The sequence below is a fragment of the Xenia sp. Carnegie-2017 genome, unplaced genomic scaffold (assembly GCF_021976095.1).
Source record: "Xenia sp. Carnegie-2017 unplaced genomic scaffold, XeniaSp_v1 HiC_scaffold_25, whole genome shotgun sequence".
NCBI lineage: Eukaryota > Metazoa > Cnidaria > Anthozoa > Malacalcyonacea > Xeniidae > Xenia > Xenia sp. Carnegie-2017.
The window spans coordinates 4,855,256-4,872,749 of record NW_025813488.1 but is presented as its reverse complement, the minus strand read 5'-3'; the positions used below and the strand labels follow the sequence as shown (position 1 = coordinate 4,872,749).

The 17,494-nt window shown below is 33.9% G+C and overlaps 4 protein-coding genes across 5 annotated transcripts; all 4 read left to right on the top strand.

The window, feature by feature from the left end:
* Nucleotides 1–80: 80 nt before the first annotated feature.
* Nucleotides 81–1,960, top strand: LOC124452964 (receptor-interacting serine/threonine-protein kinase 4-like). The gene has a single exon (XM_047003634.1). The coding sequence runs from the start codon at nucleotides 306–308 to the stop codon at nucleotides 1,593–1,595; it is 1,290 nt and encodes a 429-aa protein (XP_046859590.1). The 5' UTR covers nucleotides 81–305; the 3' UTR covers nucleotides 1,596–1,960.
* Nucleotides 1,961–2,322: 362 nt separating this feature from the next.
* LOC124453486 (histidine N-acetyltransferase-like) lies at nucleotides 2,323–3,273 on the top strand. The gene has a single exon (XM_047004301.1). It carries the CDS (start codon nucleotides 2,323–2,325, stop codon nucleotides 3,271–3,273), a length of 951 nt encoding a protein of 316 aa, XP_046860257.1.
* A 246-nt stretch (nucleotides 3,274–3,519) lies between these two features.
* LOC124453190 (cap-specific mRNA (nucleoside-2'-O-)-methyltransferase 1-like) lies at nucleotides 3,520–10,532 on the top strand. Its single transcript, XM_047003948.1, has 19 exons — nucleotides 3,520–3,847; nucleotides 3,959–4,117; nucleotides 4,262–4,426; nucleotides 4,592–4,759; nucleotides 5,016–5,142; nucleotides 5,234–5,299; nucleotides 5,524–5,642; nucleotides 5,824–6,053; nucleotides 6,288–6,399; nucleotides 6,574–6,641; nucleotides 6,750–6,864; nucleotides 6,988–7,056; nucleotides 7,204–7,338; nucleotides 7,647–7,778; nucleotides 7,998–8,089; nucleotides 8,266–8,334; nucleotides 8,724–8,881; nucleotides 9,314–9,422; nucleotides 9,755–10,532. The coding sequence occupies exons 1-19, from the start codon at nucleotides 3,644–3,646 to the stop codon at nucleotides 9,879–9,881; spliced, it is 2,424 nt and encodes an 807-aa protein (XP_046859904.1). The 5' UTR covers nucleotides 3,520–3,643; the 3' UTR covers nucleotides 9,882–10,532.
* A 938-nt stretch (nucleotides 10,533–11,470) lies between these two features.
* Nucleotides 11,471–15,582, top strand: LOC124452837 (diencephalon/mesencephalon homeobox protein 1-A-like). 2 transcript variants are annotated; one of them, XM_047003463.1, is made up of 3 exons: nucleotides 11,471–12,172; nucleotides 12,454–12,644; nucleotides 14,925–15,582. In XM_047003463.1, exons 1-3 carry the CDS (start codon nucleotides 12,043–12,045, stop codon nucleotides 15,198–15,200), a joined length of 597 nt encoding a protein of 198 aa, XP_046859419.1. In that variant the 5' UTR covers nucleotides 11,471–12,042; the 3' UTR covers nucleotides 15,201–15,582. The 2 variants fall into 2 exon arrangements, with proteins under 2 accessions (XP_046859419.1, XP_046859418.1); XM_047003462.1 differs by having other exon boundaries at nucleotides 11,471–12,644.
* Nucleotides 15,583–17,494: the final 1,912 nt, after the last annotated feature.

Here is a 17,494-nt window from a genome sequence, read left to right as displayed (position 1 = left end):
TAGCTTATCTTTTAATGTCCCAAAGCTTTTGTCTTGCTTGTTTCTTTAGCAACAGTCGAAAATTCTTTGTTCTTAGGTAATTACCGTACAATGGCTATGTTCATTAGCGGTGTAGTCATTGCTACGGCAAGAATTTTGAATCACGATTGTTCATTCTTCACTCGCCTTCATCGTGCTAAGCGTCACAAAAGTAATACTAAGAAAGATTGGATTCATCGTGTTACAAAGAATTGTGTAAAACGTGATTTATATCGCCCTTTGCAATCTGAAAAAGCTGTCAAAACAACTGTCTCAAGAAACAATCAATGATGAACCTTTGTGAAAGTTCACAGCATTTCTATCGCACGTCAAGTTCAAACAAGTTGATGACTAGAAACTATCCAAGATATGTGGCAATGCGCGTCTCAAATACGGATGATTTGATGTATGAAATGGCGAACCCTAATTGTAAAGCTCTTTTTAATGCTTTACCGAGATCTGAACCATCATTATCCCAGTCTTCAATTCCCGCAACTGTATCACAGTTTCGAGTACGTCAGAGATTTCGTACTCTTGCAAGCCCTAGTGAGTTAAGGAGTCTTGACATTGCTTTAAAACGCACAAAGTCATTAAATACTCCCATCAGAGTTACTAAGGAAACTGACTGTGTAAAAAGAAATGATTTGACGAAAGTGCAAGATGATTTAACCTGTAAATCTTTTAAAGAGGACTTTGATCATTCTAGCATTGTATCTTCGCAACAAAAACAAAACACAAACGTCAAATTGCGTCAAAAAGATCAGAAGAAAGCCTTATTACTAAGAAGCGTTAGCTCATCACGTCTTTCACCGAAAGTTGAATCTCGACCTAAACTAGTCAACCGTTTATCCTGTCCTGATAATCTCATACCACCTAAATCACGAATTACCTTGTCTTTTGATATACTAGAAAGCAACGGAGAATTATCCAAAGGAACAAAATCTCAAACACAATTGCACGGATTATCAAAGAACGATAACAATGGAAAAAATGTAATTGTTAATGATGAATCCAGGCAAGGGACAACATCATCTATTCTCTTCGGAGATAGACAATCCCTAGGAGTTCCAGTGAGAGTTAAAAAAAGCGTCAAGTTTACAAACAGTATGGAACTTACAAAGAGAAATTCGCAAAGACTCGTAACGAGATTCGAGATCGAACTGGCAATTACAGATGATAATCGAGATAGGTTTATGGATTACGTAAACTCCAAATCCGTAAATCTTAACGCACAAGATTACTACGGGAAGACTTTACTTCACACGGCCGCCAGTGTTGGCAACTGTTTTTGCGCACGAATTCTTGTCGACAAAGGTGCACAAGTCGACGTACAAGATCAAGCTGGCTTCACACCTTTGCATTGCGCTGTTGTTGCAAATCACGTGTCCTGTGCCGCTGCACTCATAGCTGCTGGCTCGGATGTGTTAAGAACAACACGAACATATCACACAGCGCTAACACTTGCACATGAAGTGGAAATGATACTTCTCATAGGTCGCACTCTTTTACTTTCTCAACCTCCCACTAACATCCGCAGTATTACGAATGAAAGTTCATTAAGAGAAACCAATTTGTAATTATTTTTAGAATGCATTTGTAGAGATTACATCAGCAATTCCAGGAAAATCCAGTAAAATTTCATACGATAGAGTAAAGTCTGATCCAGTAAAACACTTCACTCTCAATGTAACTTTTACTCTGGACTTATTCATCAATACATTTGGAAAGGATCTTATAAGATTACCGAACAGCTTGCCATTGGCATGTTTGCTTAGAAAAGTTATTTGAAAAAAGGGGGAAATGTGTTTTTCATTCAAATACGCAAGCTATCTGAATATGGAAGATTTTTTTTAGTCTCAAGAACTCTTGAAAATTATCACTTCGTCAAAGAAAACTGTAAACGTGTTTCATTTGTAATGCAAAATTTTTTGTAGTTTTCAAACATGATGTGTTTGTTTTTCTATTAATCATATTTTTACCAAACTGTCGAAGAATACTCAATTTGTCTTATTTGTTCTTCTTTGTCGTTAGTCAATAGTTCATTTGCACCCAAACAAGCAGTTTTCGATGGAAGAGTATAACAATGTTTTCTGATACTATTTTGATATCATTATTGCATGTGTGATAAAACACTTTGACCTATTGGTGCAAGTGATAGAGATATGCAAAACGGTCCTAACGAGCAACCTTTCAAACAGATTCAAGCTTAAATAACAGCTGCTCTCATTACAGCCAGAATCATGTATAAAAACGACAATTTCACGCGCATTTTGTCTCATCGTTCAACCATAAAATACGTTGTATATGGATATTGAAATTCGTCCGGCAGAAAGAACCGACTTAGTTTCGGTTTACACATTATCCGAGGGAAACTATGAAGGGCATGATTACTTGCCTTTCGTCTTTTTACGATGGTTAGACGAACCCAACCGAAGAGTTTTCGTAGCAGTGAAGGGAGAGACTGTTATAGGTTTACGCTCGTTTCATGTCGTTGATGACGGTTTGACTGTTGTAAGTCAAGGTTTAAGAGTTCACCCTGAATATCGTGGTCTTGGTGTTAGTACCATGCTACTTGAAGCACAGCAAAAATATATTCAGAATCATTTTCCCAATGTTAAAAAAGAGCGCTATACAACCATGTCAAATAACGTTGGTCGTTTAGCCATCCATAACAAATCATCTTGTGAGAGACTATTGCTCGAGCTTAGCATCATTGCCTTTTATGTCGATTCGAAAACTCTTCATAGCAGTTTAAATATTCCAGATTTAAATACGAGAAAATTGAACTTCCTAGAATTTCAATGTTTTTTGAGAGATGGAAAATTTGACGGGCTGTTGAAAAACAATATGTTTGTCATTGATTGGGAGCCATTTAACTCCAAAGAAAGAGAAGTTAATTGTGGTTTAGTGAAGAAAGATGATGTGATTTTGGTATCTGCCTGTGATGGAACGCCTGAATCATCCACAAAGTGTCTTAGTCATGCCCGTTTTTCTGAGAGAGTCAAGTGCCCGCATTGGGTAGCAACAGTCTATACAACAGATATAAATTTACTTCAAGCTCACATCGCTTTGCAACTCAAACACTCTTGTGAAAAGGCAACGGTGATGAAAAAATCTTTTATTTTTTCATGCTTTTTACCCACTTGTTTTGTGACACAAGCAAAACAATATGTTATGGGACAGTTTATGCTTGATTACGTTGACTTTTTCAACTTCAACTTGTTACTGTTTGAGAAAGATTTGAGTTCATTGTAAAGTTGGTTTTTTTGGTTTCATTGTATTTTTTATAGGAATTCTATTAGAATAGAATTCCTAAATAAATTTCCAAAAGATATCATTATGCTATGAAAAATTGTCATTTAGTGATTAATTACTGATTTGTTACTACCAAGCTTTCTTCTTCTTAGTCTCAGATGCGAAACTTTTTTGTGAAAACTTCTTCACAAAAAAATGCTCAAAATCAACACCATACACACATACATATCACAACAAGCTTATATGAAGTAGAGGTACAGAAAACAATATGGCGGACGGGAAAGTACCAGATGTAAACGCGAAAGTTTTTGTAAAAGACGTTTTGTAGCTCGTATTATACCCTGCTAAATCACATAAAAGTATATAAGGCATGGCGGGAAAGCGGAAATTAAACTCGCTTATCGACAGCAATGATGATTGTGAGGAAAAAGCAAGAAATCATAAGACATTACGAAGCAGTTATGTTGGAGAAAGTGAAAGTGAATTTTTGTCTCAAGAAAATAATTCTCCAGTTGATTATGAGGAATCTGGGAATTCTTATTCAGAATATAGTAATTATTCTTTGAAACTTATGGTAAGTTTTCTGTGGAAGCAGACCTTCTGTAAATGAGAAACCACGTGCTTGGCTCAGTCAGTCTGTGTGCTATTTTTAATTTTTTGATTTGCGTTCATTCAATTTCAACAGGGGAAAATGGGATATCAAGCTGGTGAAGGTTTGGGAAAATTTGGCCAGGGTCGCTCCGAAATTGTGGAAGCGTCAAAGCAACGTGGAAGGCGTGGTCTTGGCTTTGAAATTAAAGGTCTTGAAGCAGAGGAGGTGGAATGGGTTGAGACTGATAAAGAGGTATTCACCACTATTATTTACTACTATTCACTGACCGCTTTTTTAAATTCTAGTCTTATGGTATAGTTGTATTTGTGGTTTGTTATTTTGAGAGTAGATAATTTGCTAATTTAACTCTCATGGAATATTAAATTATTTTACTAGGTGGAGGTGCACGAGACTCCAAACTGGATTCCTTCTTGCAAGTTAGAGCCTCCCTTAAAGGAGACTTTAATTAATTGGATGCTTATAAAGCCCAAAAAGATGATCATTAAAGATGAAACTGAGTTCTGTAGTGAGAATATCTTACATAAAGTTCTTGAATGCAAGGTATGTTTGTGTTTAGAATTATTATTATTTATTTAATGTGGCATATTCCTGGCTATTTAATTACTCTCTGAACAATGATTTGAAAATGAGAAAATTTGTGTTGTAACAGATGTGTACATAAGAATAGATAGATGGATGTTCACAATGTTTCATGTTTTATTTCAGACAGTTTTTGATTCTCTGGCAGATGACGAGTTTTTGAAAGCACGCACAAGAGCAAATCCTTTTGAGATGATTAAAGGGGCAATTTTTCAGAATAGAGCTGCAATGAAAATGGCTAACATGGATGCTGTATTTGATTTCATTTTTTCTTCTCCAAGAGATGAAAATAATGTATGATGGCATTTCTTTCTCCATTTTGTGATTATGTGACTTAATGTATGTTAAATTTTTAAAAGTCTGTCAATCACAGAAAATTCATTTTGATAATTCTTCTATATATCTCGCCATTCTGTACTGTTATTTTAACAAAATACTCTTATCTTGTGTTACCTGGTTGTCTTCCATAATGAAAGTTATATATTGTTTGTTTACCAACCTTCTAAAATGTTTGCTGATCTATAAATCTTAATTGTTGGTTTTTCATCAGAGGGAGCTTCTTGGTTCAATGGATCTGCTTTACTTTGCTGACATATGTGCTGGTCCTGGAGGATTTTCAGAATACATGTTGTGGAGAAAAGACTGGCATTGTAAAGGATTTGGATTTACTCTGAAAGGTAGTCGTTTTAATTTAATGTGAGACAACTTAGTAGTCTACTAGTCAGTAATAATTTACATTTACGTATTGTCACTTGTTTCTTCATCAAGGTGAAAATGATTTCAAACTGGAAAAATTTCTCTCTGGCACTCCAGAAACATTTGAACCATTTTATGGTAAGGAGCTTATAATAAAACCTTGTAACCTTTGTCTCGATATGGTTTATCTCTAACTTGATCCTTACTACCTTTAACTCAATGTTATCAAACTCTGATCTGATTCTTCTGATCTTTAACTCCAGCTCATCAATCTTAAATCTATCCATGCTAACATGGAATCATCTTGATTTAAAATGACTTAGTCTCGTGTGTTTCAACATCTGCTATATTGATTATGACAGGTGTGAATGGTATTGATGGTGATGGTGATGTTATGAATCCAGATAACCTTACAGCATTTAAAGACTTTGTTTTAAAGAATACTGATGATTTGGGTGTTCATTTTGTCATGGCCGATGGGGTTGGTTAATAATTCGTTCTATATCTAAAGGATTGAATAGTGTAGTTGGCAACTGTCTCCACACTATTTATATTCATATATATCTTTCCGCTCATTCTTATTCTAACAAAAGCATCAGCTGTCAGTGTTGGCTGTCATGAAAATACAACAGTTATGTTGACCACAATATCTTTCAAATTAGGGATTTTCTGTGTCAGGACAAGAAAATATTCAAGAAATTCTTACAAAGCGTCTGGTGTTGTGTCAGTTTCTATGCGCCATGTCCATTCTTCGCGTTGGAGGATGCTTTTTATGCAAAACATTCGATCTCTTTACTCCTTTCACAATCGGCTTGATATACTTGTTGTATCGTGCCTTCAATAATGTTTGCATTCACAAACCTGTCACAAGCCGTCCAGCTAACTCCGAAAGGTATGACTGTACCCTAAGGCGAATGAAAGTCAAATATGGAAAGTGATTTTTGCAACAGTTAAAATTTGGTTGCAGGAATAGCAACCAGAAAGCGTAAAACCGATTACCACCAATGCGCGAAAACTTTATAATGTTGTTGTTATGCTTTCATACGCGTGCTTATGTTTCTGTATGACGTTCATTACGAAAATATTGCAGTTTGTCTCTGACTGTGCATTGATTTCTATTATGTAGGTATGTTATCTGTAAAGGTTTACGCGAAGGTGCTAAAGATATTTGTGATTATCTTTTTGATATTAACAAAGAACTCGGAAAACTGGAACAAACGAATAAAGATATTCTGGAGGTGATATATTGATAATATGGCACAGACGTTGTTGATTTGGCAAATCTTACTGAAAAATTCACGATATAATGTCAGTCTATTTGTACATTATCAACAAAATGTGAATCAAATTAATTGACTTTGTAGTTGAAATGTATGGGGAAGTTCATTTTTTCCTGTTTTTTCTTTTGCAAGGTCGTCCCGTTAAGCATTTTACAAAACGATAAAAATTTCTATACCTATGTCAAAAACTCCAATGAAAGGTACATTTATTTATTAGTGAGTTGGTGACTCCCATCCAATTATTCAATTTTTCATCATGCAATTTCTTTCCCATGATTGCATGAAACAAAGAAGTTTATTTTCTTTAGTTTGGGAGAAAATCAAATCAACGCGCTTAGAAAATTGAAAGCCTATGTGCAGAACACGAATTTAGTTGGAAAAGATCAACTTGTTATAAGAAAACAATGCCTCGAATACTGGAATGTACGTACGCTCCACTTTGATATTAAATTACTACATTAGTGATTATATTAGAGGATATAAGGACTAAAGTTTCGACATTAGACTGTTCCTGAACAATTTCAAAAACATAATGTCTTTTAACAGATTCCTGACATCACTCGAGCAGCACCTCGACTTCCAAATCCAGATTATCGTTACGAGCAACTAATAAAGGTGTAAAACATATTTACGTATTTTACGTATATAATTAAAGAAATTTTTTAAACTGTTTAAGTCTATAAATACAATAATATTTTTTAGTTTATGTGTGTTTACAGATTATTTGCATGTATGTGTATTTTTATGTGTTTGTGTTTTTAGACTCCAAAGGATCACGAGGAGTTGCTATTAAAACCAAAAGATTTCTCAAAACGATTATTGCCCAATTTGAAAGTCCTTGGGAAGTACAAATGTTATGTTTCAGCAGGTGAACGGTTCTTCCTTTTCAGTCTTGGGGTAAGTTGCGCTTGCCAAAGCACTTTACTCGTTGACAATAACTTATTTATTTTAGATATTTGTAGATGTAGATCGTCCAGGTTAGTTGAGTCTTAAAAGACTTTGACTCGTCGCTTGACTCTGAAGATGACTACCGCTAAGGTTGTCGAAACGTCAGTCAACATCAACACCAACAGTCCTTCTCAGGACTCTACTAACCAGGACTATCTACATCTGCAAACATCTAACGATACTCCCGGGTTCAAACCATTTACTTTATGATTGATTTTAACTGGGCTGTTGTTTTAATATTATATTTTTGTCATCAGCGTTCCCGTATTTATCAGTGGGATGGAACTCCCCGTAATAAAAAACTTTGGCAAGAATTAAACTTTATGAATCTTGAACTGCCCAAGGATACGCTTATTGAAGTAGAAAAGGTTAATGAACTTTGTGGTGAGGTAAGTTGAAACACTGATGTCCACGAAAACATTACATCGATAATAAAATTTCGGTAAGAAATAGCTATAGATAAGCATCAACAGACATTCAGAGTTAAACTGATATAGCCTAAGCACATCAACATTTCTCCTTTACGTGATAAACATTACATAATTTTTGCATACTATTTTAAAGCGACCTTTTTAAAGCTCCATGACATGTGTGATTTGTTTATTTAGGGTAAAGGTCAGCGGCGCAGAGTCGTACTTCATATTACAGATGCATTGATACTTGGAGGGAAAGATATCCGTACAAGGCATTATGAGCACAGGTATATTCATTGCTTTATTTCATCAAGTGATTATTAGCTACAATGCATTCCTTACTGTTATTTTAAACTGTGTGGATTTTTTTCTTGCTATCGCTAGTTATTTTAGTTTATACTGTATTCTCTGTTTTATATTGAACCGTTTCATTTTTCATAATTCAATGTTTTGTCACAAATAGAATGCAGTATGCAGCAATGTTTTCAAAGGCAATCACAAAACATAGTCGACCTGACATGACAATGGTGAGGTAAGTAGTACTGGTTTCAACTCACGAGTCCCAAATTTATATTTCTATAAGTTTCTTATTGCAGCCGAACATATACATCTAATGTCTTGAACTCAAACCCGGAAAAACTCTTTTTATTACAAAATTTAAAGAAAACTTTGCACTATTGTGGTGATGAAGAAAATTAACATTAGTCATTCATCAGATAGTATATAGTGTAAACTTTCAGGGCAAGTTAAGTAGTTTTGTAGCAATAATTCTCGTTTATATCACAAGAATTATGGTTTGTAAATTGACATGAGAAAGAAAATATTTTTGATTCAAACGCCTCCTCGGTGTTAGCGTTTATACAAATTAGCAAAGTTCATACTTACTTTTCTTATGCTTTATGAATAAGTTGTATTTAACAGGGCTAAAGAAACGTATGACCTGTGCGCCCTTCAAGATGTCTTCGATAGGTTGCAAACAAAACGAGTTAAAGGTCGCTCACAGCCTTCTCTTTGTTACATTGCGAATGAAAATCGTGCTATAATTCCAAAAGGGATTATAATTCTGCAACATTTGAACGGTAAGAATTGAAAAGCACAAATTATGACCTTCGTTAGACTACTGAATCTTTCTGTGTCCTTTTTCGTCTTAATCGTTCTATCTCTTTAAAAGAGTTTCTCTTCCTCTTGTCTATACATATATGTGTCCTTCTTTCTATATCTCTGTATATTTAACATAGTCTTTCTGTTTCTCTATATAGTTCAGTCCCTCTGTCTTCGTCTCCATGTCTCATATTTTGCCTTATCTCGTCTGCTCGTCTTCCGTTTTTCTCCAATTATATTTATTCTCCTATATCTAGGTGATCTTTTCATATTCTAGCAACACACCATGCAGTTCGTTTAGCCTTGCCTTAACAATCCCCCCAGTTATCTGTACTTTTAATTGACTTTCTCTTTTTTCGTGCAAATTACATTGGATTTTGATGTGTTATTCTTTTATAAATATTACATAGATCCATGGTCTTCAGCCTTCAGCAAAAGCCAACAGAAAACCTACTTCTACAACTCCGAAACAAAGTCATCGCAATTTGATATACCTTTTCAAGCAATTGCTACATTTGGGTAAGTACAACAGAATTAAATCGCGTTCTGACAGCGTGATATCTTTTCTATCTACATACATCTGCTGACCATTTATAATCATCTAGCAAAATGCTGTTCTTTTGCCCTTTCGTATTTTGTTTAATTAGGTTATCATTTGCATTGTTTTAAAACTTATTTTGAAGATAAAGTGGATTCTATAAGTTAACTTGACGTTAAATTTGCCGAAATTATTGTCGTGATTATAATGATAATTTTAAAGTGGAGCTAATGAACGCTTTGATTAGATGGTAGATTGGCAGTAAGTTCTTACAGCCATTGTCGATATCTTCTGAACCTTTATACGTATGTAGAATGTGTTCCAGTCATCGCTATTTCTGGGACTGGTCTAATCTTGGAGAGAATTTGAGCAAGAATGATGGAGAGCTAGTAAGCCGTCATGCAATGTTGGATTTTATTAATGGTCATTGCATTCGATAATCTTGAAGATAGTTTTATCAAGGATGATGGGAAGTGCATAGCTATAATATTGGATTTTATCAATGATCATTGCACTCAACGAAGGTGCGTTCTTTCACCTTTTCTTTATTGAGTAGAAATGAAGAAAATGTCACCAAGGTAAGGAGTTTATTTACTGTCAAATAGGTAAGTTGCTGGAAAGTTCAGCATTTTATTACTGTATACATCTAATATCGAATATAGACACGAAAAACAATGTTTTGTGAGGCAAACATTGTTTTGACTATGTAAAACACATGGTTTGTTACTACTTAACCATGAAAGAACCACATCTATTTTTGACTTCATCGTTGACAAAATTAAAGTAGTGAAATTAATAAATAGACTGAAAGTCAGATGCATATGGTTTCAAACCTTGTGCATCAGTAGGAACGCTTAATTTATGAGGAATAGAATTTTTTATTTAATTATGAAAACGTGCTTCGGTGGACTTGCGTGCAATGTTCAGTTCATCAAGGAAAAGTTATTCATCATTAATGAACATTTAACTTGCCGAAGCAGACTTTTCTACATCTTGTTCTCAATAACAAAGAATAATCTGATCAAATGAGATTGTTTTATAAAAATTAATTATGAGTTTTATTGTAGTTTATTATACAGAAATGATGTGAATATGTTCATAATATTTTATTTCTCATGGCGATCATGGTGGCATTGAGAAATCAGAACTATGCATGCTGTGCAACAATCTATTTATTGTCCTCTTTAAGGGGCAACAAAGTCTATACCTATCTTCTTCACAAATCGGTGTAAAACGCGTCATAAAGGCTTAAAGGTTAAGGTTAGAGGGTTATAAAAACTGCTGTCTTTTCACGGGCCACATTGATTTCATTTTGAGTTTACCGCAGCAATTAGCGTAATTTAAATAACACCAAAACACACTCTGATGCAAAGTCAACAACAAACATATAGAGAATAAACAAATCGCGTTGTTAACTTATTGCCGTTTGCACAAGTGTGATGAAAATTTGATTAAAAATTATGCAAGTGCGGAAACTGAACAAACGGATCTCTTCCTATTTTGCTTGGGTGTTTCTTTTTCATTTCCTGATGGACATATGAAATTTTATGATTTTAGTCGCACGTATTTTAAAGTCCTACAAACAGTATTTCTGACAGACGTCAGTGTTGTGAGTGATAACTGATCAGTAAAATAAAACCACGATAAGCAAAACTAGACGACAAAGTTTTTGTTGTCTCTATAACTTTATCTATATCAGTACAAGACATCCAGATTTACATCATCGACAACATGCACCAGTGAAACATATGTTCGGTGTACACACGTATTTTTTTACGAGATATAAACGGCCGAGGTATTGCACCTTTCATTCATTAAGTAAAGTAAAAAATGTTTCATCTTAACTATAACCATACGTTATTAAGAGCCATCACTGTTATTTCGTTTATATCAAAGTAAACTAAATAAGTGTCTTATTTTTTGCAATTTTTTACTTATAATATACGATATGTTAAGACCGTTGTTTGGGTTCATTTAGGTATATTTTGTCGTGTGAAACAATTAATTTTTCCTTGCTCAAGTGGTGAAAATGTTTTCGTATTTTTATACGCATTAAATTTTCTTTAGTAAATCTTTTCAATTCGACAAAAGACATTGTATAAATAAGCTTTTTTACTTGTCGACAGGATATATCCCTTTATACAAGACGTTTTTGTTTTTTTGATAATTTACAAGAAAGATATAGAATTTAACTATGAAAGTAATTCTATCAACGCCATTTAACTGAAATGAGGGTATTGCTAATAATCACATCGTGTTTATTTAAATCAGTGCAAAGCGCACTTATTTTTCAATTACTCGCTTCCTCTTTCATTGTCGTTATCTTTATGTTTGACAAAGGAAAAGACGCACTCCTGTGTGAGGCTCTCGTTTAAACACCAATGGAGAAAAAATTAACACTCGCAGTTAATACGTAAATCCTTTTAGTCAAATATTAAACCCCCTCTGAAGTCGGACACGGTGACATTTGGCAAATCGTGCTTCTGTTTGGCTGGTAGACACGCGGCTTGACTTTCTTTAAGATATTGGCGGAACATAAATATATTTATAAATACGGAATTGCAGAAGATAAAGTGTTCAAGAGTTGAATTTTTTCCGAAAATGTCTATTGGCACATCGTTTAGTATCGATAGTATCTTATCAAGACCTACGTATCGATATTTCTCGCCGTATCAACTGCCAATGACTTGTCCATCTTGTCCAACCTCAGCAAGTTATATCAACCATATGTGTAAGTGTATATATCTATACTAAATACAACATGTTTTTGATCATCAATTTTCAAACAATGATTTTAGCTTCTAATGACCAATTATTTCATCTTTATATACGTACGCCATGATTTATTTGTCAGCTTCATGCTGGCTAACTTTTGCTTTCGATATCCTAAAAGTAATTTGTTAGCTACTGTTGCATGGAAAAACTTTTTTCAAATTTACATCCTTTACATTCTTTGTCACATGAAAAACTTCCTTTTTGCTACCAGTGATTATCTATCTATCTTTTTTTCAGTGTCATTGCAAACATCCTATGGAGCCGACTTCTATACTTTTCAACCGAAACGCAAGAGACGTCATCGAACAATTTTTACGGAAGAACAGCTCGCGTTATTGGAAAAAACGTTTGAAAAAACGCATTATCCTGACGTTATTTTGCGCGAAGATCTAGCGGTGAAAGCTGGTTTAAAAGAAGAAAGAGTTGAGGTAATCTAACTGGCTGTTTATGTAGAAATAAAGCATGTTAGCTTGTATTTTGGAACTTTGCAGAAGATATTCCAACGCAATTTTTGTGTGTCTATAGCTCCTGGTAGCTAGGTTGAAGAAAAAATCACTTAGTTTTGGCCAGTTAGCAGATTTGACTAATTGTCTTTAAAAAAATATATGGCTACTTAGTGACTAACTTAATGTAAAAATATTGTGCTTTTTATTGTTCGGAGCTTGTATAGATGATGTTGATCAATTTCATGTTGTATATATTTAAAATTAGTTTTATCTTTCACCATCAACATTTTTAAATCATGCAAACCATTAAATGTAGCTAGGTAGCTGATAATCAGCCTATTTTATTCAAACAGTAATCATAAGGTCTTCTGCATGACAAACTGTTGGTTCATGTTAAGTTTATGCACGTATAAAGGATGTGCGTCTCTTATCTAAATTTTCTATGTAATTGGTCTTTTACTGATTTTCATGGCCAATTAATGAATGAAGCTAATTATTGATGCAAAATGTATTACTCCTTGACCCGTGCAATTACCTATGTATGAACATCAATATAGATTTTAAACGTTATTTCCAGACATGGCTAATAAAGAGCACGTTTATTCTCTAGTGCTTGACGAGGCAATCGTCAATTTTTTACGACAGGAATGAGAATCAGTTTGGTTGCTGTTCCTCCGAAATTGACATGTTGCCTCAAAATATTATTTAGTTACAACTGAAAAGTACGAAAAGTATTTTTAACGAGATTTCCCAACTTTCACATTAGATAAAGATGATTACTTAAAACCACTCAAGACCAGTTTAACCAAAGGAAATTTTCATGAAAATGATAAATAAGAATTTTGTTATAAATTTTACCAAATGAATGCTCTGTTCAAATGATTTATGGCGAAATATTTCATTGACTAGTTGAGCATTCATCAGGTTTAGACTTTAAAAATTTAGAATGTGAATGGAAAGGGGGGGGAGGAAATATTAATATATATGCATGATATGCCATGTTAAATTCCTTTGAAGCGTATTGTTTTCTACAGACTATAGCATGCGTATATGAACACATATGAACATAATGATGTATTAATAATTCTTCAGTTTTTTTTTGAAATATTTCATTAACTAGCTGAGCATTTATCAGGATTGGACTTTAAAAAGATCGTAAAATGTGCATGGGAAAAGGGGGAGGCAATATTAATGTATATGCATGATATTTCATATTAAATTCCTTTAAAATCTATTGTTTTCTACTTATTATAGCATGCCTATTTGAACACACACGCCGCCTCAATTATAGATTTTACTACGTCTATGTGTGCATGGCAAGTTTTTATGTATTTTTTCACCCCATTCCAATATAACGATGTACAGAAAACTTTGACCGACAAAATATCTCAACAACTGTTCATAAACGTGTTTGCACGTCGTAGTTTTGTGCTTCCTGTACTCATTGCATTTATCGTGGCAATTACTGAATTAGTATAATCCACGCTAAGCCAATTATAAACAATAAAGAATCTTTTGAAAAATCTCCCAAGTACTCAAAAGAGAACCGTCTTCACGTTGGTCAACTATTTTGTCAAAAGGTGTGAAAGCAGCGAGCTTGCAGTATTTTTGGAAGTGTGCTATTGGCACACATAACTAAAGTCTTGAATGTCTATAAGAGCCACTTTTTCATGAGTTATAGCATATATTGTACTTCTGTTCCTGGATTGCAATCATATTAGAAACTGTTTTTTTTTAATATTCATGGAGGCTTGGAGGACTTTATTCTTATTTATATTAATAAACAAACTTGAAGATCTTTGGCTTAGTAACGCAATCATCTTAATAAAGTGGAATAGTTTTTTATTTAACTAAAACAATTTTATTAAGTCACTATTTGTATGTGAAATTGTTGGATATTACACGAGCTTTCATGTAGTTGCCCATACAACAGACTGTTGTTGCATTTGAGGAGTGTTTCTTTTTTTCTATGATGTATTTAGCCAACCCCTACAATATGTCTTTATTTTATTACTTGATTTACTCTGCATGTTTCACGCATAAGTAAACCATCTGGGAATTCATGCTTAATCTATATTGGTAAACACTCTACGACACTCTATTCATGTCGTTCAATTGTTCAACATTATAACTCCCTAGCTTTGACTTGGATAGAGGTTGCCCAACTTGTATCGTTTTTTGTCTTGTAAGTTCTAAAGTTTGTCATGAATTAATGCATAATCAAGTTATTTTATATATACTGAGTAGCATTTTTTAATTTAGGTTTGGTTTAAGAATCGTCGAGCAAAATGGCGAAAACAAAAGCGCGAGTGTAAGAGAGTTGGCGAAAGCACTTCCGATCAAACAGCATGTTTGTCGTCTTGTGTTGGGAGGAGTACATCGCCTTTACGCGGTTTAGCCACAACCACAACAACCAAACTAGAGGCAGCAAGTTTTGCACTAGGCGAAACCCTTAATAGGGGATCGAGAAGGTTATTTTCATCAGAAGCTGCCTCAAAAGCCGCAGTTCTAAAGAAGACTCTGCATTCATTCTCTTAATTAGACAGATTTGCCTTAAAAACTTCAAAATGCGTGATGAGAAGATTGAAAAAGATTGTTTGGCCGAGCACCAATATGCAAGGGATTGGTACTGTACATATTTGTTTCTGATGCATATTGGCACTGCACGCACACTTAGCAAGACATTTAGACAGAAATGAAGAAGGATTTATGATGCAACGATGAACAAGAGATTTGTACAGTTTCAGGCCTTTAGGTTTTCAGGAATGAATTTTTCATGATTGGTTCTCTCACATGTGGACGTTTATCATCTAATATTGTGGAAAAATTATTTAAGGATATGCTAAGAATGTAAATTTTACAAATGTATTCCGTTTTTATTTATAAACTGTGTTCATTGAAAAAGAATAAAAGTATTTTTGATGTGTTATGATGAAACTCGTGTTTTGACATGTTTTTGCTTACATTTAGCGATTACTTATGAAAACTCTGTTGATATATGAACTCCTGAATTAGGCATAACACAAAACTATGGATTTTGTACTTGCTGCAAAAGGTAGATTGCCATTTCAGGATAGTGGCCGAGAAAATAAGGAATGAATAGAGAGGACACATTTTGAATATTTTGGAGACATTTAGAGGCTCTAAAAGGATGTTTGGTACATGTATAATAGAGGTGTTGTTCATATAGAATGATGTTGGTGTTATACTAGCAGATAAAAGTCTTAAAGGAAAGCCAAAGAAGAAATACATAGTTACACATGACAACCTAAAATTGCTTAGTTTTTTTATGTTGTCTTCCGTAGTATGATTTATTTGATTCTTCTCTTTATTATTATGAATCCATACAAATATTTTTAGCCAAGTCATGATTAAGACGTGCATATTTATTGAAAAATAGTAATAAAAATAATACTAGTTATGTACAAATTTCGTTTGGTCGTATGAAGCTCGACAAAATGATTAGTTGGAAAGAGATTTTGTTTCACAACGGACTTTGCAGACGTACACATTGCATGAAAAAATCTATCCTGGATTATTTTTTGTTCAACGTACAAAGTTTACGTTTACGAAAATGTTAACTTGTGCTGTTATAGCAGCATGGAAAAATGTCAATAGGCTTTGGAATCATCTAGTCCTGTAATGATTCCAAAAATACGAGTAACATGCTACAAGCATGAAGTTAAAGAGGTAGCTTTTTTATCATGCAGCTAATTTTATCAAGTTAGCTTTGATTTTGCAAAGTATTTCGAAATCTTGTATGTTTTTCACCAAGCTGTCTCCCGAGGTATTGTTCTTTACATGAATACTATTTTGTTTTGAAAAGTTTGGAATGCTGTTACATACATGCTTGCGTGTGTGCCTGCAAAATAAATAGAAGAACCATGCATGTCTGATCTTTAAAGACTTAAAAGTCTTTAATATTTAAGCTCCACTGGATAAAACCAACAATGCAGTTAAATCTCAATGAGTGATTTCAGACTGGGCCGGAACAAATTAAAGCTTATATCGCATTATAAACACAGATTCCTTATAATTTTTGTAATTCTTATCTTGTTTGTTATACCCCGTGTGGTACAGTGTGAGGGAGCAATTATTTTATTGAAGCACGTGTCATTCGAGTATAATCGTATTTTCCGGCAGTCAGATGTTAGATTATTTCGACATATCCGGAAAGCTTTTATCAAATGAAAAAGAAGAACATTGATGTAGTCATTTTAACTAATCTTGAAATGGAAAGCTTTGAATTTCGTTGTTTGAAATATCATATACATTCGAATGATATAAACTGATATCTCATATGGACATATTCGTTTTTTCTTTAACGTTCATTGAGTCTTTCTAAAACTGTCCACTATAGCTCCTACGACGACAAAGTTATGTGCTTCAGATTGTTTGAATGCAGTCTTTACAAATTTGGCTTGTAGTTGTGGAAATTTTTTGTTCGTATTAGCTAGTTACTTATACATTCAGTTTGTCGGTTGTTGTGTTGTGTATAAAGTTGATCTAATTTGGATCTGCATAGAGATTAGTGCCTTCGCGCCGAAATTAATAGTCATATCTAAAACAGGAGTTCCCCGGAAAACCGACATATATTTTGGTCTTAATATAAGTATCTTTCTTAAATACTTCTTCAATTTACAATCGTGATAGTTTTTATAAGTGGCTAATTTTGTTAGCCTCAATACGTTTAAAGCTTTTTAACGAAAAATTGTATTTACCGTGAAATTATCGGCTCAGGTCTCAATTCAAATCAATCTGATTGTTCAATGTTCATTGTACAAAATACACACATAAAGATGTTATTTACTAAGCTTCACACGAGTTTCACA